Source organism: Gossypium hirsutum, chromosome A01 (genome assembly GCF_007990345.1).
Source record: "Gossypium hirsutum isolate 1008001.06 chromosome A01, Gossypium_hirsutum_v2.1, whole genome shotgun sequence".
Classification (NCBI taxonomy): domain Eukaryota; kingdom Viridiplantae; phylum Streptophyta; class Magnoliopsida; order Malvales; family Malvaceae; genus Gossypium; species Gossypium hirsutum.
This window is the reverse complement of record NC_053424.1, coordinates 118,004,746-118,030,460: the sequence shown is the minus strand read 5'-3', so window position 1 is coordinate 118,030,460 and position 25,715 is coordinate 118,004,746. Positions and strand designations below refer to the sequence as shown.

General features: G+C 31.3%; 3 protein-coding genes, 1 long non-coding RNA gene and 1 pseudogene across 6 annotated transcripts; all 5 read left to right on the top strand.

Moving 5' to 3' along the window:
* The first annotated feature begins 1,217 nt into the window (after nucleotides 1–1,217).
* On the top strand, nucleotides 1,218–1,850 carry LOC121230447 (uncharacterized). Its single transcript, XR_005928480.1, has 2 exons — nucleotides 1,218–1,362; nucleotides 1,454–1,850. It is a non-coding gene; the product is annotated as an uncharacterized lncRNA (long non-coding RNA).
* A 356-nt stretch (nucleotides 1,851–2,206) lies between these two features.
* LOC121218832 (ribosome production factor 2 homolog) lies at nucleotides 2,207–3,186 on the top strand (the record flags this gene model as incomplete). The annotated part of the gene is made up of 3 exons (XM_041096438.1): nucleotides 2,207–2,500; nucleotides 2,577–2,819; nucleotides 3,038–3,186. Coding segments are annotated over 3 exons (654 nt in total), but the record flags the coding sequence as incomplete, so codon positions are not given.
* Nucleotides 3,187–4,659: 1,473 nt separating this feature from the next.
* LOC121230444 (probable DNA helicase MCM8) lies at nucleotides 4,660–12,712 on the top strand (annotated as a pseudogene).
* Nucleotides 12,713–15,845: 3,133 nt separating this feature from the next.
* Nucleotides 15,846–19,644, top strand: LOC107944466 (syntaxin-71). Its single transcript, XM_041115265.1, has 9 exons — nucleotides 15,846–16,316; nucleotides 16,488–16,613; nucleotides 16,850–17,012; nucleotides 17,812–17,897; nucleotides 18,033–18,101; nucleotides 18,195–18,239; nucleotides 18,341–18,403; nucleotides 18,493–18,569; nucleotides 19,264–19,644. Exons 1-9 carry the CDS (start codon nucleotides 16,161–16,163, stop codon nucleotides 19,277–19,279), a joined length of 801 nt encoding a protein of 266 aa, XP_040971199.1. The 5' UTR covers nucleotides 15,846–16,160; the 3' UTR covers nucleotides 19,280–19,644.
* Nucleotides 19,645–20,928: 1,284 nt separating this feature from the next.
* Nucleotides 20,929–25,409, top strand: LOC107944467 (dnaJ protein P58IPK homolog). 3 transcript variants are annotated; one of them, XM_016878292.2, is made up of 9 exons: nucleotides 20,929–21,249; nucleotides 22,283–22,448; nucleotides 22,640–22,841; nucleotides 22,918–23,078; nucleotides 23,163–23,256; nucleotides 23,806–24,018; nucleotides 24,120–24,200; nucleotides 24,672–24,890; nucleotides 24,966–25,409. In XM_016878292.2, the coding sequence occupies exons 1-9, from the start codon at nucleotides 21,117–21,119 to the stop codon at nucleotides 25,173–25,175; spliced, it is 1,479 nt and encodes a 492-aa protein (XP_016733781.1). In that variant the 5' UTR covers nucleotides 20,929–21,116; the 3' UTR covers nucleotides 25,176–25,409. The 3 variants fall into 3 exon arrangements, with proteins under 3 accessions (XP_016733781.1, XP_016733782.1, XP_040971196.1); XM_016878293.2 differs by lacking the exon at nucleotides 20,929–21,249 and adding an exon at nucleotides 21,308–22,090; XM_041115262.1 differs by lacking the exon at nucleotides 20,929–21,249 and having other exon boundaries at nucleotides 22,365–22,494.
* The last annotated feature ends 306 nt before the right edge of the window (nucleotides 25,410–25,715 follow it).

Here is a 25,715-nt window from a genome sequence, read left to right as displayed (position 1 = left end):
TGAACCTGTGTTAATGTGACTTCGCAACTTTGTTTTTTTAACATATTTTTTTTATCGTTGACTAAGGCTGCCTTTAGACTGCTTCAACCTGCTGGGATTTTATTCATGATTATGACTATATAATGTTGAAATATTTGAATATGAATACTCATAATCAACAGACACTGATTGACTTTGAAAAAGAAGCAGAAATACTCAATTTTTAAATAGATGAGAAAGTAGATTATGGTTCTCCCGTTTTCAATCAGCAGCTTGAAGTTATCGCTTTTAGAATTGGAAAATTAGAGGTCTAAACTTTCAACCCGAATCCTGACTTTCAACTGCTAAACTTTTTTGACAGTTTAAAAATTGGAAATTTCTGCGAATTCATTATACTGATCTTTGATAAGAGACATATACTGGAGCTGGTACCAAATCTCATATTTATCATATTACTTAATTTGGCTGGCTAACCTCCTAAGCAAAATAGAATCGAAGGAAACCTTATCTTTCTGGTGGATACTCGTTGGTGCAAGTCAGTATTGGTGTCTGGTGTAAAGCTTGATGAGGGAAGAGTATATAACTTACTGATATTATGATAGTTTTTGAAATAACACAACATCCCTTTCTCTCAAACTTAATGATGGTTTTTGTTTCCATGAACCTCATTATGTGAAACTCGGAGAAGATGCATTCATATCTATAATTTGGTTCTTTTAAACCACATGTGGTCTTATTATTTTCTCATTTTCTATTTGCAAATTCATCCCTTTTTGTCATTGGTTTTGCAGGTTGTTTTGGTGCTGTTTATTATGTTGTTTCACTGCTGTTTTTAATATTATTTGGATATTGTAGAATATTTGTTTTATTACTAATTTTGTTACTATTTTAATTGCGACTATCTTGGTATAAAGACTTCTTAATGTATATTCAATTTGTTTGTTGTTTTAATAATTGTTTTAATATGGTTTTTAATTTTTTTGTTATTTTAATATCTGTTTTAATGTTTTTAAATATATTTGATATATTATATTTTTTAAATTTGTTGTATATAATAAAATAATCTAAAAAATTTAATACGCGCTGGGTCGGGCTCGGCTTAGTTATTATAATTCTGGTTGAGCTTGGGCAAATTGTTAAGCCCATTTTTAGTCTAGGCCCATGCCTAGAAAATGGGCTTAAAATTTTATTGAGGCCCGGTCCATGATCACCTCTAGTTGCAAGCTCTTCCCCTCTTATTTATTTACAATTTTATTTCTAGTCCAATTTTTTTAACAATAAAGTTTTCATTTTTAATCATTTTTTCAGTCAAGCATCATGAAAATTAAGACCCCAATGAAAGGAAGAGTTAAAAGGGAATTAGATAAACAAGCCCCAAAGCTCGTAAGTCACTACAAATTTCTTCAAAATTTTGATGTTCAATGATGACTTAAGTTATGAAAAAAAATGGTTTAATTGAAATTGTGTTTTACAGGTGGAAACAGGGAAGAAAACACTGATACTTCAAGGAACAAAGACGAGCGGCACATTGAATAGTGTTTTGAGTGAAATTTACCATTTAAAAAAAGGTGGAGCTGTGAGGTATACAAGGAAGAATGATAATATAAGGCGATTTGAAAGTGGGGGTGAAACTTCTTTAGAGTTCTTTTCTCTCAAAACTGATTGAAGTATCTTTGTTCTAAGTAATCGAATCAAAATCCTAAAGCTTCATTCTTTTTTTCTCATTGATTTCAACTATTTTTGTTGTTTTAATTTGGGGTTAAAATATGCCATAGGTACTTGTATTTTTCAGATTTCAGAATTTATGTTTAACTCTTAACATTGTTAAGATTATTTTATTAAATTTAGGTTATTACGAAGTTATTGTTTTAGTTACATTTTGTCAATTGAGTATTTTTTTTATTTTGAAATGTCATACTAACAAATTTAATTAAAAAAATTTAACAAATTTAACTGAGTTGGACCTAGATTTTGAAATAGAAAGTAGAGGGGCAAAATTCTTGAAAATAAAAGTATAATGACTAAATATCAAATTTGAGAAGAGTACAGAGACTTATAGCATATTTTAACCTTAATTTAGCATTATTATAGACTTATGTTATTTAGCATTTGGTTCTTAGTAAAGAAGGTATATGAATGATGAATATATGTTACGACTGTCCTTGATTTTGTCGGTTTTACTGTTTTAGCATAGTGCTCGGTTCGATCAATGCTTAACCAGTTCTAAAACCTGTTCTGCTTAGCAGATTCTGATTACGTGCTCTTGTGTTGTCAGTATGGTTCACATTCGAAGAAGCGACCTAACAATCTAGTTATAGGGCGAATGTACGATCACCATGTATACGATCTCATAGAGGTTGGGGTTGAGAATTTTAAATCTATTGAATCATTCAGTTATGATAAGAAGATAGCACCTCGGGTTGGATCTAAGCCTTTCATTGCTTTCATTGGAGAAGGATTCGAGAATGTAGATGAGCTGAAACATTTGAAGGAAGTTTTGCTTTATTTTTTACGAGGAGAGGTTCGTGTTTAGCTTTTTAGCACTTTGGGTTTCTATTCCAGAAAGATTTTGATGAAGATATCTGTAATTAATTCAGGTTGTGGAGAATATAAACCTTGCTGGATTGGACCGTGTTTACGTATGTACAACAATTTCTTCGAACAAGGTATACCTTACGCATTGTGCCCTTCAATTAAAAAAATCCGGCACTGTAGTTCCGAGGATGGAACTCGTTGAAGTAGGCCCTTCCATGGATTTGGTGGTTCGACGTCACCGTCTACCAAACGAAGGCTTGAGGAAAGAAGCAATGAAAACTGCAAAAGATCAACCTAAGAAGAAGGTACGACGAATATGCATATTAACTCTTTTAACACTTTGTAATGAACTTCAGTTTCGATTAACGAACCAAAAATTTTCACTTCGTAAGTTAAAAATGTTAGCTCAGATGCAATACAAGGGACTATAGGCAAGATTTACATTCCTGATCAGAAGGTAAGGCGACAATGATTTTTGTGTGTGTGTGTTTGAAGTTATTTGAACGGTATTTGTTTTTTGTAGGTCGGAGAATTGGCTTTACCAAACAAAGCTAAAGGTGTGAAGAGCGAACGCCGTGAAGCTAAGAATAAAGAGGCGAACGAACATGCCTCGAAAAAACAGAAGGAAGAATCTGAGTAAAGCCATATATATATCACCCTTTGTTATGATCTTTTTTGTATTTAATTAGTATTTAAATTTAAAAATATTTAATTAAATTGATATTTTTATTCATACGTGGTTAACACTATTAATTTTATCAATTTTAACTAATCAAATTGTACCATATGTATTAAATTAAATTAAATTAATTTTCAATTTTTTTATTAATTAAAAATGAATTTTAAAATAAATAATTAATTGATTTTACAATTAAATAAATTTACATTTATATTTTTCTTTTAATACTAATTAATTAAAATAGATTGAAAATTAAAAGAAAAAAAACTTTATTTTCCCCGTTCAATCCCCGTTCGAGATTGTGTTCGTCTCCCCGCCACTATCACCGTTATGTTAACAATGAAATTACATAGTTCACAGGCAGTTACAACCACGCTGAGGAGCATTATAGCCAATAAAAGTGCAAGCTTAGTATCAAAAATCAAACTTTTGCCCATTGTGTGATCAGGAAAACATTGACAATCAAACACCTTCAAGAAATGATTTGCTCAGCCTGTTGATGCAGTCCAAAATTTTTACACAACCAATATTTCAATGTTAGAACACTAGATCAATAAGATGAACAACAGAATATTGATTCATATGTAATTTTAAATGTTGCATGATATAGATTACTTTGTAGGAAAGAAAGTCACTGTTTCAATTAAAAGTTGATTTATTGATTAAATTGAATATTAATAAGAATTAATCAAATCGAGTTATTCAAAATATTTGGGTCAACTTAAATAAATAATCTGAACTTCGAATTCAAATCAAGTTGAATTTCACAATTCGAATAATAGATTCACGTAAATACAATACAAAACTCCATTGACATAGGTAGCATCAATTACAGGATTACCAAGTTTATGACTTAGATTGTTACTATTAACCTTGAAAATTTTTCACGAACAATCATCGACAGGACATAATTTGACATAAACATTGATTCTGTCAATATTGGATAATATAATTAGTGTTACACTATTACTATAACAGGATTGAATTGGACTGATTGAGAAATGATCAATATAACAGTTCAAACAAAAATGTTGAATTAACTAACTCGAAAACTACTTGAAATTAGTAAAAATCGAAAATCAGAACAAAGATCGATAATTAAATTGGTTTAATAATTTTTTTTATTTTTAAATATTTGAATTATTTATTTAAATATTATTGGTCCAATGATCTGAGTTGTTTGAATTAGAAACAAGTGATATTAGCTATTTATCCATTAATCTAATTATTAAAATACTGAATGTTACACTTTGAGATTATATTATATTATCATTGAAAATTTATATAAATTTTTTAATTCATATAATTTTCAATTTTAGGGACTAAAATGAAACTAATTATCAAATTCAAGTACTAAAGTGAAAAAAAAGTATATGCACCAATATTAACCTAATTGCCAAGTTTTTGGGCTAAAAGTTATATTATCCTTTTAAACAACACATAAATCACATTTACGTTTTGGATTTTCCTTTTTTTCCTCTCGCGTCATTTTTCCCGCCAAAAAGCTGCAGATTACCAGAAAAGAATTTAAGCCAAAATTTGACGAACACTCGGTAACCAAAATCAAGATCACCACCGTGGTCCGTCGAGATGTTTGGATCTCACGGAGAGAGATCAATTGAAAAATACGGTTCGATTAATGCAAGCAACGTTGGCTCTATCGTTCCCGTTTATTTCACCGAAAACGAGTACTCCAAGGACGAAGAAAAGCTTATTTTTGACCTCATTCGCTTCTTCTCCGCTTCTTCAGGGAAAGATCTTGCTCATCAGGTGTGGCTTCCTCTCTTTATTTTCTTTTTTAAATTTTAGTCTCGATTTTGTGGACATTTTGTTTATTCATTTTTTTTTCTGGTTGACTTCATTTTAGTGCTCGATCAGGTGAATTTGGCATATAAAAGTACGATTTAGTTAGGGATTTTCTTTTTGGGTACTAATTTTTTTTGTTTTATTACCTTGTATTAGCAATTTTACAGTAACAAAGTTCTTCTGTTGATATTTTAAATTTTAAATCGATTAACGAGCAGCTGCAACGCCAATTTATTAGCAATAAGCTGTGCGATTTCATCATGAACAGGTAAAGGATGATTGTGGTGCCGTTTCTTTGTCTCTCGATTATCAACGATCTCGAATATTATGTGATATATTTCAAATCTTTGAACATTTTATTTATTTATCTTTAATTTTCTGTTTGACTTCATTTTGGCGGTCAAATGATTGAGAGTGATCTAATATTTTTTTCGATGTGCTTAATTAGGTGAATTAGGCATATAAATGAACGATTTAGTTAGGGATTTGCTTTAGTTGTTACTAAAATTTCGGTTTTATTACTGTAACTTTTGTTGATATTTTAAAATTTCAATCAATTAACGAGCAACTGCAACGCCATTTTTCAACTCTTTGCAATTTCATCATGAACAGGTAAAGGATGACTGTGGTGCCGTTTCTTTGTCTCTTGATTACCAACGATTTCGAAGATTATGTGATATCGAAGAATTCTATGCCAAAATGGAAGATAAACCTAAAATAGCTCTCTCATGCATGAGTGCTGCTATTCACCAGGTATGAATGAGCAAATGATGGAAAGAAGTGATTTTTAAGTTTAATTAAATTAAATTAAACCGCGGTGATATGTTGCGAGCAGGTTTTATTAAACAACCAGGATTTCTACTTGGAGGAAGGAAAGAAGATAAATATTCGTCTGCACAACTACCCTGAATCCATGATTGTCTTGAAGAACTTAAAGGCAGCATATATCGTTACCCCCCGATTTTCAACTTATAGTTGCACTTATCCAGCTACCATGATTTATTTAAAGATGTTTGCTTGATTATATATACAGACAAGCTTGTATCTGTGCGGGGTACAGTGGTAAAAGCTAGCAATGTCAAGCCTCTTGTGACTAAAATGAATTTTGCCTGTGAAAAATGTGCAACCGAGATCCCTCGTTCATTTCCTGATGGAAAGTTTTCGCCACCATCGACTTGTACTATACATGGCTGCAAGAGTAGAACATTCAAACCAATTCGATCCTCGGCTCAAGCAATAGATTTTCAGAAGATAAGGTAAAAAACTTGATGCCCCAATGTTACAGTATTTCTTAGCAACTCCATGCACACTCTATATCTACACATCTTAATAACATTCCATTACATTAATAAAAAAAATTGGCTACTCACTTTTCTTGTTTACACAAATTCCAGGTTACAGGAGCTGCTAAAGTCTGAGGATCATGAAGAAGGTCGTGTCCCTCGAACAGTAGAATGTGAATTGACTGAAGATCTTGTTGATCTGTGCATCCCTGGAGATGTAGCAACAGTCACTGGAATTATAAGAGTTATCAACAATTACATGGATATTGGAGGAGGTATATAAAGAAATCCCTTCATAGCCAATTTATCATGGAATTTGAAATAGCTTTACAAACAATATCTCATTTTCAGTAAGGGCAGATGCAATGTTAATGCAGTACCTTCTAGTTATTGCCATTACATACACGAAACATATAAACAAGAATTTTCATGAATGCAGAGATTGTGATTGGGAACATGAAGGGTCTTCGTTGGTTGGAATGAATAAAACACTTGCTTACACCTACAAAAACTTTGATTCTTTTTCAGGAAAATCAAAAGGCAGAAATCAAGGATTTTACTATCTGTACATAGAAGCAGTTTCTATAAAAAATTCTAAGTCGCTCTCTGTGACTGAGGATATGGAAGATTCCAATAGTAATGCTAGACCAAAAGAGCTAGTTGATTTGTTCCCTTTCTCTCCAAAGGATTTGGAATTTATTGTGAAGTTTTCAAAAGAGCATGGTTCAGATGTCTTTCGCCAAATACTTCAATCCATATGTCCATCCATCTATGGACATGAGCTTGTTAAAGGTAAACCTTTAATTTGCACTCGACTGAAACTTAATTAGAACCGTCATCTAAAATGATTATAATGTTGGCCAATCCATTACGAAATGTTGTCATTTTGGGGCACCTGCTTCACCCACCAAACTACTACCATGCCACCAACCCATTATACATGGCTGTAATCTGTAAATTTGCTTGATATAAACCCCATGCCGAGTAATACAATTAGTGTCACAAACGGACATGGTCAAATATTTACGGGGTTGCAATTTAATACTGTGACATTGTATTTAAATGAATATTTTTGGTTTAATCAACAGCTGGGATAACTTTGGCATTGTTTGGTGGAGTACGAAAACATTCAATGGATCGGAATAAGGTCCCAGTCAGAGGAGACATCCATGTCATTGTTGTTGGTATATGCTTATTTTCGTCTGCTCCTTTTATAATAAGTAGCCTTTCTAGCTACCTTTTAATGTTTAGGAAAAACTTTGTATCACCTTACCATCCGCCTCCAGTAAACTGAACAGTTTGTTCATACTTCATATTTTCCGCATATAAACTCAATAGGTTGATTCTTAACAATTACTACTATTTTACCAGGTGATCCAGGTCTGGGGAAGAGCCAACTGCTGCAAGCAGCGGCTGCTGTTTCCCCACGTGGTATATATGTTTGTGGCAATGCCACCACCAATGCTGGTTTAACTGTAGCTGTGGTGAAGGACACTATGACAAGTGACTATGCTTTTGAGGCTGGTAGTTGACACTTTCTCTCCGTTCTTTGAAAGCTTATATATAGTATTTTGGATTATTCATTGTATCAACCTTGTTTGATGGGCATGAGCTGGCTCATTTGAAATGTATTTGCCACCCACGAACAAGACAACTGTTGGACTGATCTACATAAGATTTACATGTCATTTTATAGTGGAAACTAATATTATATTCATTCTTGTAACAAATACATTTGCTGCAGGAGCCATGGTACTGGCAGATGGTGGACTATGCTGTATAGATGAGTTTGATAAAATGTCTGCTGAACATCAGGTTTCTCCTGATTGCTTTATTTATCATTTGACCTCTAAGCATCCGGGCATTTCTTACATCAGGATTGCACCAGGCTTTACTGGAAGCAATGGAACAACAGTGTGTTTCTGTTGCAAAAGCTGGACTGGTAGCAAGTTCATCTGCTCGAACATCTGTCTTAGCAGCAGCAAATCCTGTTGGTGGTCATTATAAGTAATACTTTACGAATTCTATTATTGTGTTTTCCTTTTCCTTTCACATACCGATACATAAATTTTATGTTGGTTTTACTTTGTTCTATTGATACTGGTATTATTTGTTGATAATTAACAAAACCAATATCCAACTGCAGCCGTGCGAAAACAGTCAATGAAAATTTGAAAATGAGTCCAGCTTTGCTCTCAAGATTTGATTTGGTTTTCATATTGCTTGATAAACCTGATGAGCAGCTGGACAAGCAACTTTCGGAGCACATAATGTCGGTAAGTACTAAGTAGTCTTCCCTGGCCCTTTCATATTGTTCATCTCCAGTGAGTGAATAAATTATATATTGGAGTGTTTCCTTCAACTTTTGTACCTTATAACAAAAACAAAATAGCTTATTAACAACATTTTATATAAGCTTATATGCTTGAGCTAAGGTTTTATAAATCAAAATGTCAACTACCCTTGTGTCTATGTTGTAGCTTCATGCAGGATATGGAGAAAGTTCACCAGCACTGAAAAAGCCACGTATACCTAAAGGTTTCACTTTTTATTTTTTCCAATCTGCCTTATTACTAAAAAAGTTTTTATTATGCATGCAAGTGATCAAGCTTAGAAAGAGAATCTAACAAGAAAAACTTCTGATTTATAAATGTAGCATCACAAAACGTTGAAGCAGTAACTATGAGGGTGAAAGGAGGTTCTTTAGTTTCTAGGCTGAGACTTGACCCCAAAAAGGATGCTGATTTTGTCCCATTGCCTGGTGCACTTCTTCGCAAATATATTTCTTATGCAAGAACATATGTCTTCCCCAGGTAATTAAAGGCGATCTCCACCTTTGAATACTTGCATTTGCGTGCCACAGCAATTTTTTGTTGTTTTATCATTGTCTCTTTACTTTTATGCCAATTAGGATGTCCAAACCAGCAGCGGAAATCCTGCAAAAATTCTACTTACAACTAAGAGACCGTAATACATCTGGCGATGGCACGCCTATAACAGCGAGACAATTGGAGAGTCTAGTTAGACTAAGAGTCTAGTTAGACTAACACAAGCTCGAGCTCGAGTGGATTTGAGAGAAGAAATAACAGTCCAAGATGCTAAGGTACGAGGGTTAATTTTCCTTGGTTTCTAGGTTGGGCAGGTCGGGGGAACCTGATAATGGTCCGTTAGTTCATAGTGTCTGATTGAAGCTAAATGATAAGTCATTAATTTAGTTATTTTTCCTCTTATGTTGTTACTCGTATTCAGATATAAGCGTTGGATATAAGTAAATATTTGACTTGGGCATGTTTCTTTATTTTTTTAAGTTTTTCAATGTATTTGGATGGCGATATCCTCGTACTGGTCAAATTATGGTTTTCCTTTAATTTGGTATAATATGATCTTCATCTTCTTCTTATTAACATCATGTCTTTGTCCAATTACTAACGCCATTACAATAATAGTAGTAATTTGAACGAAACTTTTAACAGTATTAGTAATTTGAACTAAGGCATACATTAATAATAGTAGAAGGATCAAATTGTGCGAAACTAAATTATATGGACTAAATCCCCTAGTTGAATACAGTACAGGGATAAAAACCATAATTTGACCCATACCTATATCTAAAATCCGACATGAATACTTGAAAAAAAAAAAGTTGAAGTGACAGTTTTTGTCTTAGATTTCTTTTTTACATAAAAACTTTCTAAAATATAATTCTATACAAGGCACCGAAGATAAAATAAACTGCTTCCATTGTTTCAGAACAACTTATCTTTGAACTAAGGCCTTTTTGTCTTAATTATCTTTTGAAATTTTGGATTATTTTATTTTGCAGGATGCAGTTGAAATAATGAAAGAATCCCTGTACGATAAGTATGTTGATGAGCATGGATTTGTGGATTTTGGTCGAAGTGGGGGAATGAGTCAACAAAAAGAAGCAAAGCGCTTTTAAGTGCTTTAAACAAGCAATCAGGGTTGCAACAAAAAGATTGCTTCTCCATATCTGTATGAACTTTAGCTTTTTATAGTTGGTCTACCAAATAATTTTATTCTCATTAAAGGAAAATCATTGGTATCCAATTACTTTATTTCAGGAAATCTACAGTTTGGCAGATTGAATTGGGTTAAGAGTTCCTGATATTGACACATTTGTGGATAACTTAAACAGTGTAGGTTATATTCTTAAGAAAGGGCCAAAGACATACCAGGTATGAACTCTTAAAACTATTGACATAAATATGTAAATATGCGTACTATATTTAGATATCCGCTAGTTTTTAACTTTTCATATATTTTTAACAAATCAATTGGTATCATTAAAATTTTAAATTGATAATGCTAAATCATTTTGGTCTTGAACTTTTCAAATTTTCTTAAATTTTTTTTGTTCAAGTTAGGCTTTTGAATCTGGCAATTAGTCTCAGATTGGGGCCTGAACTTTTATTTTCAAGTTAGTCCTTGAAAACCCAAAGTGTAGGCTCCAACATGGAAATAATTGTCAAGTTCAGAGACTAATTTAAAAAAAAAGTTCAAGCCTCAATGTGAGAATAGTTGTCTAGTTTGGATAACAATGTGAGAACAATTGCTAAATTTAGAGGGCTTTAGTTGAAAAAAAAAGGTTAGGCTCCAATGTGAGAAAAGCCAAATAATGATCTAACTCAAATTGATATGATGCTTCAATAAACTTGAAAATGAAAAAAAGTATATTAGTTTTAAAATCTATCTTCATGTATGTATATATATCGGGTAAATTATACACATGGTCACTCTAAAATAGGGTTTGTTTTATTTTGATCACTTTAATTTTTTTCTTAATTTAGTCACTCTAATTAAAATAATTGTCTGAATTAGTCAAAAGCTAGGGTCCTCTTTTTAATTATCCCAAAACACTTTTTATTTCAATGTCAACTTCTTGATCATCATTATTTATAAATTTTTATCTGTGGGTGTTCTGTAATTCTGAAAATTTTTAGTAATACACTGTGCTTATCCTAAGTGTGAAGCCAGTGTTGTTGCTTCTTCATCTTTATATCGATTCTCGATCGAAATATAGCTGAGCCCATTGTGAAGTCAGTTTCGCATATTTATTTCAACATTGTTGATGTCCTCCATTGTTGCTTTTATTTTTTTGTTGTTTCTCTTCTCGTGTCCTTTTTTTGTTTTTGTTTTCTGAGATGACATCAATATATTTGCATTGTGAGTACCTCCATAACATTACCAACGTTCACCACGATAGTTTCCGAATCAGCTTAACTAGAGTCTATTGATCCTTATGCCGGATTTGGAGTCCAGGAACCTCATCATCTTGCCAAAGTGACCTTACTATATCTGAGTCAGGGTGAGGGCTAATACCAAGAACAAAATCAGACCTTGAGCATGGTGGATAATAGTTTTGTATAGTCAAATATCTTTTTTTGCAAAAAAAAGAAAGAAAAAAAGAGAGTGGATCTTCAAGTTCCATTGAAAAATGGCAGAGACTAGTGATTCTCTGCGACAAACCCATGAGCCAAACCCTGCTTCTTCAGTCTCTGTTTCATGTCTTCAAACTTATTTCTCTCATCCTGTCTCATAATTCAAGTCCCGGTAACCCAATCCCTTTAAAGCTTACAAAAGAGAGTTCCATAATGGAAAGAGGTCCCGGATATGGAGCTTATGCAAAGCTGAGAGAAACAAAGTTAAGAATGAAGGGTGGGAAGATGCAACAAGAAAAAGGAAGAAATCGAACTTAAACATGTCAGTAATTTAATGAGTTAATATGTTAGTAATTTTTTAGTGGACTAATAAATTAATAAATTTTTTAACTATAGTGATTAATTTAGATAATTATCTTAATTAGAGTAATTAAATTAAAAAATATTTTAAATAATTTTATCTTATTTTAAAATGATTATGCGATTAGTTTACTTGTATATATTTAGTTATTTAATGAAATGAATCAAACAGGTTTTTTTTTTTTTTTGTTAAATGCCTTCTCTCTTATATATAATTCATTACATTAAAAGAACCAAATATCATCTGGTAGGTTCAGTTTCTTATCTCAATGGTATGGAAGTATATACAAACTATAACTAACTTAAAAGGAAGATAGAATCCATTATTATCATCAACCATTAGTGTTTAACAGATAAATTATATATTTTTTATGTAATATGCTGATATGACACTATTTAGGTAGGTTTCTTAGTATAACTTTAATAAAGGTAAAGGGTCAAGGGTAGATGCATGCATGGCCCTTTGACTGATCAGTCGTGCTTTTTCATGCAGGTGTTATCATCATCATATTCAAGAAGCCAACCATCAAGATCAAGATGCTAATTACCATTGGTGCATTTGAAATGTGTGGTAATGTGACTTCTGCATTTTTTTTCAAGATAATTTCTAGATTATATATATGGCAAAGCAACCATTCAATTCATAATATGAAACATTTTTTTGCATTTAACTTCACAATACACATTTACGTCTGTCTGTAATCTATATATATTTATATTAATTAAGTTATAAAAATTAATTATATTAATTATATATGTTAAATAATAATTATATATTTATATTAAATCATTAACTCAATAATAATTAAATTCATTATTGAAAACTTCAAAAAACTTACTCAACTAAATAACTCAACTCAAAATATAAAATTTTAAAAATTATATTTAATACAATAAAATATTTATTATATTTATTTGTATTTTTTAATATAATGAAACATTTATTATATTTATAGTAGTGTTTTCTCTAATATAAATACTTTTTGAATGTAGTTTTAATGTGTTAATAAACTTTATTTTAGTGATTTTAGTGCATTTGGTGTATTATATTTTCTTAAATATTATTTTTAAAGAAAAATTAATCTAAAAAAAAATCAAATTTGAGTGGGCTGGGTCGGGCTTGGGTTTTCGTTTCTTAAATTAGGTTGGGTTGACTTGGGCTTAAAAAATTAGTCTAAATATCTTATGTAGGTTTGGCTCATAGCACTTTTACTTTCAATATATATTATTTACAAATTATTATATATCAATTTATTTGCTATTAAGAAAATGAAAATTGAACGGTAAAGAGTTTATTTTACAATATAATATTTTTTATTGTTTGTAATGTTTTAATAATAGAATTTCGTAGTTAGTAACATATTTGAATTATCAAAATAATGAATATATTTTAATAGCCTTTAGTAGTTATTATTTTAAATAATGATTACATGAAGTAAAATTACATTATATGTTGAAAATATTATTAATGTTTTAATTATAATTTGAATTTTTTTAATATTATCAAAAAATTATTTATCAACAAAATATCAATCTTTTGATATGATATTAGAAATTTCTTTTTTATTATATTTGATTTGTTAAATAGATTGATATATTTTAATTATATTTAACAATTCATATAATAAATTAAAATTTTAATTACAATAATTAAAAATACTTTATTTAAAAACTATTTAAAAATTAAACGCTAAATTTCAAACAAAGTATTATTTTAAAATCTCTTCTTTTTCTCTATAGTAAAGAATGAACATCGAAGTTCATAAAAAAAACCCCCCAGAAATTTCCTTCCCAAGTTAGACAATCAGCCAGCATATCTTTCGTTGCCTGCCACCATAGTTGCCGTTGGTTGACTTTCACTGTTTCTCGAGATGTCATTCTCGTAACAATTTTGATCCATATTTTTTATTTTTTAAAAATAATAAATTTTGCAATTTTTCTTGAAAATAAAAAATTGCTAAAGTAGAAAGAAATTATCAAATTTTTATACCCAGACAGCCTATAAAATAAATTTGATGTTCTATTGTGATGGTATGATAGGAGAAAAGATTAACAACGATAGGAGTGGTCGAAATGAATTTTTAATTTTTAATAGTTTATATATTTATAATTTTAAACTATTAAATTAAATTTTCATAATTTTAAAAAAAGTTAAAGTGTAATTTTATCTTTACTAATTTAAAATTTTAAAAATTTTTAAATGGTAAAAACAATAATTTTTTATTTTAAGGAACTAGGGCGTAAAACAATAATTTTTTATTTTAAGGAGCTAGGGCGTAAAGTTGCCTCTGACAATGATGGTAAAATAAATTTCATAAACAATTTAATCAACCATGAGCTAGAATTCTTTCTTTCAAAATGATTATTCCATTTCAAGTGACATAATAATAATAGATTATACTTGCTTACAAATAAATAATAAATAAATATCAGCTCAAAGAAATTGTATTTCAATATTGTATATGCCTAAAATGATTAATGAAAAACTAATTAAAGAAGAGGACAAGTAATCACACAAATAATTAAGAAAAATATATTATTAATAACACGTTTTTAACAAAAAAAATAACAATTTTTAATTAAAATATAAATTTTTGACTGATTAATAAAATAATCATAGCTTGATCCAAGAAGACATTTAGAATCAGTAAGGAGGAAGAAAACATTTTAGATTTTATATGTTTAAATTATTTCATATATATTAAGTGTTTATATATAATTTTTTATAATATCTTTTAGCTTTTATTTTTATAATTTTTAATAAAATTTAAAAATTTAAAATAATATTTACAAATTTTTATAATAGTTACAAGTTTTTTTTTCATATTTTACAATAATATTATTAATTTCAATTAATTTCTTTTCATTTATCGTATTTTTAAAATAATTTTTATGAGTTATATTTTTTTCTTGATTATATATATTTTGAATTTTTATATATTTATTTCCATACTTTATATATATATTTTAATTTTTATATACATTTGATAAAAGAAAATATATATTTTTTACAAAATGACTTCATTTGGTGTTATGTGATTGGTCATTAGCTTTTTTAGTGTCCATTAAAAAATTAACTAAAAAATATAATGAACGCATACTTTAAAGGACTAAATTAAAAAGCAAGTTAAGCATTTTAGAAATTTAAGTGTTGCACTTGAAAATGGGTTTAACTAAAAAAAATTGGCCATAAACTATATTGTTTTTCACTTAAATATATAATTTTTTGATAAAAATGGCAATTAAATTATTAAAAGTTAATTTATTTTACCAAAAAATATATGGTGTTTAACAAAAATAGGTCACATCTCATGGTTTTATTGATTACCACTTAAAAGTACGTAAGTGAAAAAAACCAAAATAGTATGAGGTCTAATTTTGGATTTAACCCTAAAAGATTTGCTATATTGATCAAATTAGGCTGGACGACCCTAAAAGCAAAGAAAAACAAATTTAAAGTTGTTCCTTTAAAAAAGGGTTAATATATTATTTGGTACGAAAATTTAGTTTTAATATTCAATTCAATACTTTAGTTTTTTTGTCCCAATTTGATACTTAAGTTTAGTTTCAATGTTCACTTTAGTAACTGAATTTTTAAATTTGATACCTGAGGTTTTTTATCCTAATTTAGTACCTAAATTTAACTTCAATATTCAATTTAGTACTCGAATTTTTTCTTTGTCTCATTTAAGTACTTAATTTTTTAATAAAGTACACATGTCAAATATTTATTAAGCCACATGAAATTGTTTGGTCTGGTTACCAAATGGAAGTTGAAGCTAAACTTAAGTACCAAATTGGAATAAAAAAGACTCAGGTACCAAATTGCAACTTGAAGCCAAACTCAGGTACTAGATGGTATATTAACCCTTTAAAGAAAACATACCCTACAGTTACAGTGTTGCAGGCTGTAGTTCATTTTCATTGTCTTTTTATTTTTATAAAACTGTTTTAATTTTTGAATCTCTGGAGTCTGGAGGTTGGTTCCGTTACCAATATTAACGGCGAAAGAAAAGAAATCAAATTCTTTTCTTTTCTTTTCTTTTCTTTTCATCCAAACAGCTTCATTTATCGGTAGACTCATCGAAGCTAATTAGACAAAAGAAGAAGAAGAAGAAAATGACTGTCATTGATATATTGACCAGAGTAGATGTGATCTGTAAGAAGTACGACAAATACGACGTCGAAAAGCAGCGAGACCAAAATATCTCCGGCGACGATGCCTTTGCTCGCCAATACGCTGCTATTGAAGCCGACATTGAATCCGCTCTTCAAGTAAACTCCCGATCTAATCTATTTGGTTTAAGCTTATTTTTGTTGAGATTTGTTAGGTTTAAGCTTGCGATTTAGAGTGTCAGTCTTCTCTGCTTTTTGTTTAATTGAGAGTTTTTCAGCAAGAATTAGGGTTTTTATGTCTTCAATTTATGTTTATTCGTTTTGTTTTAGAAAGCGGAGCTTGTTTCCAAGGAGAAAAGTAAGGCATCTGCTGTTGCGGTGAATGCTGAGATTCGTCGAACCAAGGCTAGATTGCTTGAGGAGGTCCCTAAACTGCAGAGGTTGGCTGTTAAGAAGGTTACTTTCTTATCTTATCTTTAAAATTTCCAAAAAATAAATTTTAACAGTTTAGTGTAAATGTGAGCTCGTTTACTAGTAATTGATTGGTTGTGTTGTTATGTAACACAAGCATAGGCTACGTTTTTGTGATAGTGCATTTTATTTAACACGTTTAAGGGTATTGTGTATTTGTGGACTTGAGAAATCAATTAGTTCAGACTTCTAGTGTGATAAATTTTGGAATTTGCTTTCAGGTTAAAGGGATTTCAACCGAAGAGATGACTGCTCGTAGTGATCTGGTCCTCGCATTGCCGGATAGGATTCAAGCTATACCTGATGGAACTGCTGCTCCTAAAACTGGAGGCGGGATGTCTTCAGCACCTTCAGCTTCTCGTACTGAAATTAAGTTCGACTCAGGTGATTCTTAACTTCATTGAAATTTATTGAGATTGTATACACGTAGTGTAAATTTTTATGTAAAAAATCTAGTTTATACGACCTTTGCGGAATGAAATAAGGATAACCTGATCTTTGAAGACAAATGGTTTGACTCACTGATCAATAACAAAATAAAAAATGAGACTACTGTCTTTAATTTTCTTGTTCCGTTCAAATGGTATGGTTTTAGACAATGATGTGCTGTCTTTGAATGTCTTTCTAAAACCAAATTGTTGGTTTTGTTTCATGTTATACTTCCCTACTTTCGTTTTTGTTTGTTTTGGGAAGGGTAGATGTGGTCTAATGGTTCATTTTCTTTGGTGGTGGTGTACATAATGATGCGAGGAGTGTTATTTTGTTTTATGAGAGCTGCTTCAACCTTAAGATGAAAAATTGGGAAAAAATGGATAAAGAACAATAGCTTGACTCAGATAAAATAGAAGAATTCGGGAGATAAAGATGGAGAAATAGAAGTAATAGTGGGAACCCCAGAAAATGTTGGGGAGAGAGAGATAAACATATGAATGCTATCTCAAATATAGAAAAAGTTTTATAGTTGACCATTTATTGCTTCAATAATAATACAGCAAGGAGGGTGCTTACTTATGCCAAGTACAAAACCACTCATTCTTTTATTAATATCTGACTATTTGTGGTGGGAAAATTTTCTGTCATAGTTTATCATGCAGAATTTATCAATTACTCTTTCTTAACCTCTGAAATTTTTGCCTGGAAGATCTTATGATTTGTTGTACTTACATATTCATATTGTTCATAGATGGGCGATTTGATAATGAATACTTTCAAGAATCTGAGCAGTCAAGTCAATTCAGGCAGGAGTATGAAATGCGAAGAATAAAGCAGGCAAGTCGAACTTTTGCTGATGCTATTGTTTTTGATCCTTCTTCCTTTGGAAGGAAAGCTTGCTTGTGTTTTGCTTACATGCACCCCATTGATGGAGCTATGATTGGCTTTTTATTTCTTTTGATATCGATGTAGGACCAAGGTTTAGATATGATTTCAGAAGGTTTGGATACTTTAAAGAACATGGCTCATGATATGAATGAGGTAAGGTTGCCTTGATGGTCATTTGAAACTATTCAATATTATGTATTGTAACATTTATGCTTGCTACTTAAGTGTTACCTCTGATACGTGCAGGAATTGGATAGGCAAGTTCCTTTGATGGATGAAATTGAAACCAAGGTTAGCATCATGACCATCATGTTATTATACATCTTACTATCTTAGTAACTGCTTAGATTACCAATTTACACTATGTATTCTGCTCCTTACACATTTTACAGGTGGATAAGGCAGCTGGTGACCTAAAGAATACCAATGTCAGACTTAAACACACTGTCACTCAGGTGATTCATTATAGCTTCATTAATTGTAGATTTGCATCCTTTTTCATTTTTCTTTGTTGGATCTGACTTAATTTTCTGATTTTATCCAGCTGAGATCCAGCCGAAATTTCTGCATCGATATTGTCTTATTATGCATAGTTTTGGGAATTGCTGCCTATTTATACAAGTAAGCTTCAAACTCATGCCTTCTATTAAAAAAATGAATAAAAGAAAAACCCTGCATCATAAGCTTTTTTCTAACGCTCTAGTGAATCAAAAACGTGCAAGGATATTGGTCTGTGTTTGACAAGGGTAGGGGCTCCCCCCCCCCTCCCCCCGGAAATGGGAAATTGCTGCTTTAAACCCCTCAAAATTTGTTAAATCTTAAGCTAATATATGGTAAAATTATAGTTTGGCCCCCCAAAATGCTAGAATTTTAATTTAGTCCTTTCGAAAACCATAAAGATATAAGCCAATACAATGGTGAAATACATTTTAGCTCTCATGAAAATATATAACTTAATCTGGGCCCCCCCAAAATAATTTTTGGCTTCACCCCTGGACAAAGGATTGTTTTTTTGAAGTTCTTCATTATACCTTGAAGTGGAGGGTCATATCCTTCATACTCATGTCCATACAATGTCTCAGACATGTCCAAGAATAAAATAAATAATCGAAGCGACATAATCATATTCTATGTCATAGAATATCATTTTAATTGAACTCATATGGTGTGCTTCAGTTTTATTTGGGGATACAATTTGGATTTTGGTTTTTTCAAGTAATGATTTAGGCCGAATAACTCATTTGTTCTCACATTTCTTTTGTTTTTATCGTTGAGAAGCGGTCACCCTTAACCTTAAAATGTCCCTCATTTACAGTGTTTTGAAGAAATGAAGCGATAAAAGGATAAGTCGATCCGTTCCCTTATGTTCTGTCATCTTTTCTTGCATTGTCTTCCATCTTGAGGGCTTGCTAAGGTGGTCGATCTCGTATTTGATTTGTTTCTTTTGTGGGAATCATTGGTCACACTGGCATAATGTGAGTTTATCTATATATTATGTGATTTACAGAGATGGATTATCACATTATTTTAAAATGATACTTCTGCTTTCATTGCTCTTCATCCAGATATGGACATTGTTATCATACTCTGGAAAGATCATATAGTGCATTGTTTTGTGTATTTCTTCATCCAGATATGGGGCATTGTTAACGTTATTTAAATTGGCCTATATATATATAGTGTTGTATTTTGGTAAGTAAAGCTATTAAGAGCTAAATCCCAATCACTTAATTAAGAATCAATCATTATATCGTGGTTTTGTAAACTTTGAAATTTAGTTTTTGTATTTTTTATTTTTAGAAATTTAGTCAGATTTCAAACTTCGGGTTCAATTATTAACATTGTTAAAATTATTTTATTAAATTTAAATTTATTATAATGTTATTTTTTAGTTATATGATTATCAAGTGAAATTTTTTATTTATTTAAAAGTGTCATATCAACAAATTCAACAAAGAAAAGTTTTTAATAGTATTAATAATTGAATTTTAATTTTGAAGTCTCAAAAATAGATGGATTAAATTTTAAATTTTTAAAGAATATAAAGATTTATCGAATATTTTAGCTAAGCTACGCTTTCTAATGTTGCCAAGTTGGTTATTAGAATAACAAACTTGAGAAGCTTATAATGGGTTTGGATAGGCAGTGCATTTACCTATGGTTAGTGTCAAAATAACACTGGCGATAAGATTAGATATTGTAGTGATACTATAGCCTGAGACAAAAAGTAAGCTAAACGCGTTGCATTGCACTTCACCACTGATCCAAACCCACCGTTAAGATGCTCAGTTGAGAGGAAAAAATTAAAAGGGCATTTGTGTAAAATTGGTTTTTTTTATAAAATATTCATCCAACTGAAAAAAAATTCCATAAAAGAAAAGATTTTTTATTTTGATAAATTTTTTCATAAACAGTACCATATCACTTGTAAATTTTAATAAAAATTTCGTCAAAAAAGTAGTATATCAAACTAAAAATCAATTACAAAGAATATAGAAAGATATTCCATATTGGCAATATTTTTGAATAGATTTTTGAATTTTTATAAAATTTAAATGTTTAGATTTTTTTTTCGATTATTTAAGTTTTGAAATTGATAGTCATTTAAAAAATTTTGGAAATATTTTTTTATAAATGTACTGAATTTTTTAAAACTATTTTTTGGACAATTTTGATTTTTAAATATTTTTTACTACTTTCTATAGATTTTAATTTTGTTATCATTTTAAAATTTTTAATGATTTAAAAAGAATCAAAATTATGGATAGGTCTAGTTCTTTGGGCTTTTTTATGTCCCAACAGTAAGGAAATCCAGGAAATTATTTGAATTGGGCCAGTCTCAAGTCGAGAGAAAAATTATTTTATGACGTGTCAATATTCTACTGCTAAAAATTCCACGTACACTTTGGTCCCATTAAATTCTACGTGTATTCCATCAATTGGTTGAAATAACGTGGACTGACATGCAAATCCTCGGATCCTCGATCATTTCTTCTAAAAAAAAATTCGAACAAATTTTTTATAAATTCAAATTCCATTAATTTTTTATTTTCATTTACTGACAAATATTTGGTTTTCTCAAAATACCCAAATCCGAAAAAATTGCCAAACATCAAAAAAGTATTCCTATGTAAATCTATTGATTTATAGAGAACTGAAGGAAGAACAATGTTGAAGAGTTTGAGTTTGAACTGGGCCTTCAATTCAATGGCTTGGAATGGACTTGTCTACACAGCTTTTATACTGAATTTTGTATTGATTTGTCAGCATTTGCTTCTTCAGCCTCTCGTTTCGGCTTTGGGTTAGTTTTCTTTTTTAACTTTGTTGTGTTTTTTGAAGTATTCCCATTAATTTGTTCCTGATTTGATAATTTGATCTGTGTTTTTTTTTAATAAATTAGTGTGCTTTAGCTTTAACCTTATCTGGGGTTTTATTTGAGTGTGGTTAAATGATGTCTTTGGGTTAAAGATTGTGAGAAAGTCGGAAGTCTTCGAAGGGAAAAAGGGAAATTTTAATCAGTTCTTTTGTATAGTCAATTAGTCATTTTATGCTTTTATTAATTGCTTATTCATTGCTATATTAATTCATCCAGCTTGAGTAGAATTGTGAGAAAAATAAAATGAAAATTTTAAAATTGCAAATGGGAAAAAGTTTTGAATTTTATGATATGCAAAAATCGCCATTATCTTGTAAAATGATTATCAAATATATTGGATCTTAATTGGGTTAGGATGGATAGTTTTATCATATTTTATGGTTTATCATCATATTTGTAATTAGTCATTAGCCTTCTATTGTGAACATTGATGAATTAGAATTTGTCTATTGGATAATTCGGGTTGAAAATAGCCGTTCTTGTGTTCGAACTTACTTCAAAATGTACTATTTGAAATGAATTGAGAAGTGTTGAGGGGAGAAGTCTTTGAAGTGTCGTCCATTGAGCAGCTGATCGGGCCCTCAAATAGTGGAGGTATAGTGCTCGGGGTTCGATGCTCAGTTTTAGCCTCGGGTTTTATCTCCCGACTCCAAGGAGAGCCCAACGGGTTCATGGAGTTTGGGGAGCATCTCGCCGCCAAGGAAATGTTTAGCATTTTGGCCTCCTTGGTGGGGTTGAAATCCATGCCCTTATATGGCATTAGTGGGTAAGAACAGCCGCCCAACAATGTCTTCATATAAATGCATCATCTGTTTCATTGTTTTATGATGTTTTAAGTCTGAGGAGCCAAATAGCCAGTGCTTGTTTTTTGAATATCGGAATTAATATTCTTGGAGTTTGCAACCATTGCATATACTTTCAATATGTCTTTGCTTAACATTTCAACTTGGATGTGTAGATGGAAATCTAGGAAATGCTGCTGAGTTGTTCGAGAGAGTTTCACAGAGTATAAAAGTGAAGCGTTACAGTGAGGCACTCAATGATCTCAATGCTGCTATTGAGGCAGATCCAGCACTTTCAGAAGCATATATGCGCCATGCATCTCTTTTACGTCAGCTATGCCGGTATTGTTGAATCACAGGAAGTTTGGATATATATATATATACACTTGTAATCTATCATTCACAGTACTCTCTTTTCCTTTCACATTTTTGGTTAAAAAATGATGAAAACTATTACGAAACTATGATTTTATTGAGCTATCCTGAAGTCTTAGATGACATTTGCCTGTAATAAAAATGCTTTTTCATTGCAGATACGAGGAATCGGAGAAAAGCTACAAAAAGTTTCTAGAACTAAAACCCAGAAATTCTGTTGCTGAAAAGGAACTATCTCAGTTACATCAGGCTCAAAGTGCTTTGGAAACAGCTTTCAGTTTATTTGAGTCCAAGGATTATACAAAAGCTTTGGATTATGTGGATAAAGTTGTACTTGTTTTTTCTCCAGCATGCTCGAAGGTAGCACATACATTCCGTTTCTGTTTTATTTTTTATAGCAATATTCATAAACTCTAATATGCTTCATTTGCTGCAGGCTAAGATGCTAAAGTTGAAACTGCTTGTAGCGGCTAAAGACTATTCTAGTGTTATTTCCGAATCCGGGTTTATTCTCAAGGAAGATGAGAACAATCTTGAGGCCTTACTCCTCCGTGGTCATGCTTATTACTATTTAGCAGATCATGATGTTGCCCAAAGGTTTGTTAAAATTTTTCTTGTTTATGAGCTATTGAAATCACATACATAATTGGGATTTATAGTTATAATACATGATCTTTTCAGGCATTACCAGAAAGGTCTTCGCCTAGATCCAGAGCACGGTGAACTGAAGAAAGCATATTTTAGATTGAAAAATTTATTGAAGAAGACTAAAAGTGTATGCCCACCAAACATGTTTCCAAATTCTCCTTTTTGGTTTTGTTGGTAAAAGTACCCTGGATGCACCTGTATTAAGAGTCAGATTGCATTTTGTCCTCTTTATTAAAAAAGTTGGCAAATTAGTCCTTTTACATTATCATAGAGCAAACTGATCCTTTCTGTTAAAAATTTAATTTATTTCTATTGTTGAAAACTGGTGTGACTATTAAAATAATCAGATAGTTATATGTAGCCTGCCACGTGTACCTTATGCTAGCGTACAGGGACCAATTTTTAATTGTAAAAATGGATGGAATTTTTAATTGTAAAAATGGATGGAATTTTTAATAAAAGGACCAATTTGCTCTTTGATCTAACATGTGTGGACTAATTTGCTCTTTTTTTTAGTAAAAGGGGCAAAATGCAATTCAACCCCAATATGAGGGCATCCATAGTACTTTTACCTGTTTTTTTTTGTTTGTTTGAGATTAGTGTAGGCCTATAGGGTTTAGATACATGGGGTATTGGCCTTATTTTATCAAGATATTTCGACTCTTGGAATGTATAGGCGGAAGATAATGCAAACAAGGGTAAGCTGCGCGTTGCCGTTGAGGACTACAAAGGAGCACTTGCATTGGACCCAAATCATCTCGCTCATAACGTGCATCTTCACCTTGGATTATGTAAGGTCTTGGTTAGGCTCGGAAGAGGGAAGGATGCTTTAAGTAGTTGCTCTGAGGCGCTTAACATTGATGAGGAACTTCTCGAAGCTTTAGTACAGGTTTGTTGTATAGTCAAATGATTTGTCGAACTTTATACTGCAATTGGTTGAAGTACATTATGCTGTAATTCTCGCTCTTTAACTATGTGTGCATGTGTCAGAGGGGTGAAGCTAAACTTTTAACAGAGGACTGGGAAGGTGCCGTTGAAGACCTAAAATCGGCAGCTGAGAAATCACCTCAGGTTAGTCATGATATCAAATTTGGATGACAATTATCTCGATTAAAATTTTCTTCTTTCAGAGTATGGTTTTAGGCTTCTCTATGGTATTTAGATCGGTAACATGCTATGCACATATTTGTTTCTACACCTAAAGATACACAGTTTGCTTTTGTGGTTCCTCGTAATAACAATTTTTTGAATCTAAGACTGGTTTTGTAGTCGTTTCAATTTGTGCATCTTGAAGATCTTTTGAATTCTACCAAAGTTCATTTTCATGGTTTCTTACTCTTGGTTAGAATCGTTGCTAAGTGAGAAACCCAGGTTACAAATTAGAGGATACCATGCATAAGATAGGTATCCCGAGTCCACAACCCATGGCACCTACCAAAACACACTAAGCAATAACCTCCGGTTCAACTTTGAGAGTTATATTTGGCTATTGTCCTAATCACTTGTACCTCTAATTCATGAGAGCTAAAAATTGATTTGCAGGATATGAATATCCGTGGGGCACTTATGAGGGCTGAGAAAGCTTTAAAGTTGAGCAAACGCAAAGACTGGTACAAAATTCTCGGTGTTTCAAAGACTGCTTCGGTAGCTGAAATAAAACGTGCGTACAAGAAACTCGCTTTACAATGGCACCCTGATAAGAATGTTGATAATAGAGAAGAAGCTGAGGCACAATTCCGAGAAATCGCTGCTGCGTACGAGGTATATGATTCATTAATATTTAACTTTCTTTATCAATCCCATTTGTTCTTTACATGAATGAAATGTTGCTTACAGGTTCTTGGAGACGAGGAAAAAAGAACAAGGTATGATAGAGGAGAAGATATTGAAGACATAGGTATGGGCGGAGGTGGTTTCAATCCGTTTGGTGGTGGTGGTGGAGGACAGCATTTCACATTTACGTTTGATGGTGGGTTTCCCGGTGGCTTTGGAGGAGGATTTCCAGGTGGTGATGGTGGTGGTGGTGGTTTCGGTTTCAACTTTTGATACCTTCGGGAATCGGTTATAAGAGCACATTTTTCGTTCGTTCTTGAGCCGTAAACATCAATATGACTAGAAGACTGACAATCTTTCAGCAAGTATGTAACTTTATACCACTACAATTGGTTTCTTAGATGAACAATTTATGCCCTTTCACAAAGTTTTGTTCCATTTCATTTCATTTGATTTTAAAGCTTGTATACGTTGATGATAGGAAATTGAAATGCCTTCATTTAGCTATATGTTGAGTTCTTCTTTTCAGCATTCACTCCATAATCTTTATTGTTGGTAGCTATAAAATTGATTGTTTGATCCATCTCTTATTTGATTTGTGGAAATAATTTAGGTTAAATTCTGCAATTGACCCCTATATTTTGCGAAAGCGAAAATTGTAAGATTTAGTCTTTGTATTTAATTTGGTCATTTTTAGTTTTATACTTTTCGAATTTAAAATTCATGACCTCACTAAATGATAACTATTTAATTTGTTAAGTTTTGCTATTTTCAAAATCTAAATGCGGTAAACAACTATACGTATAGTATATG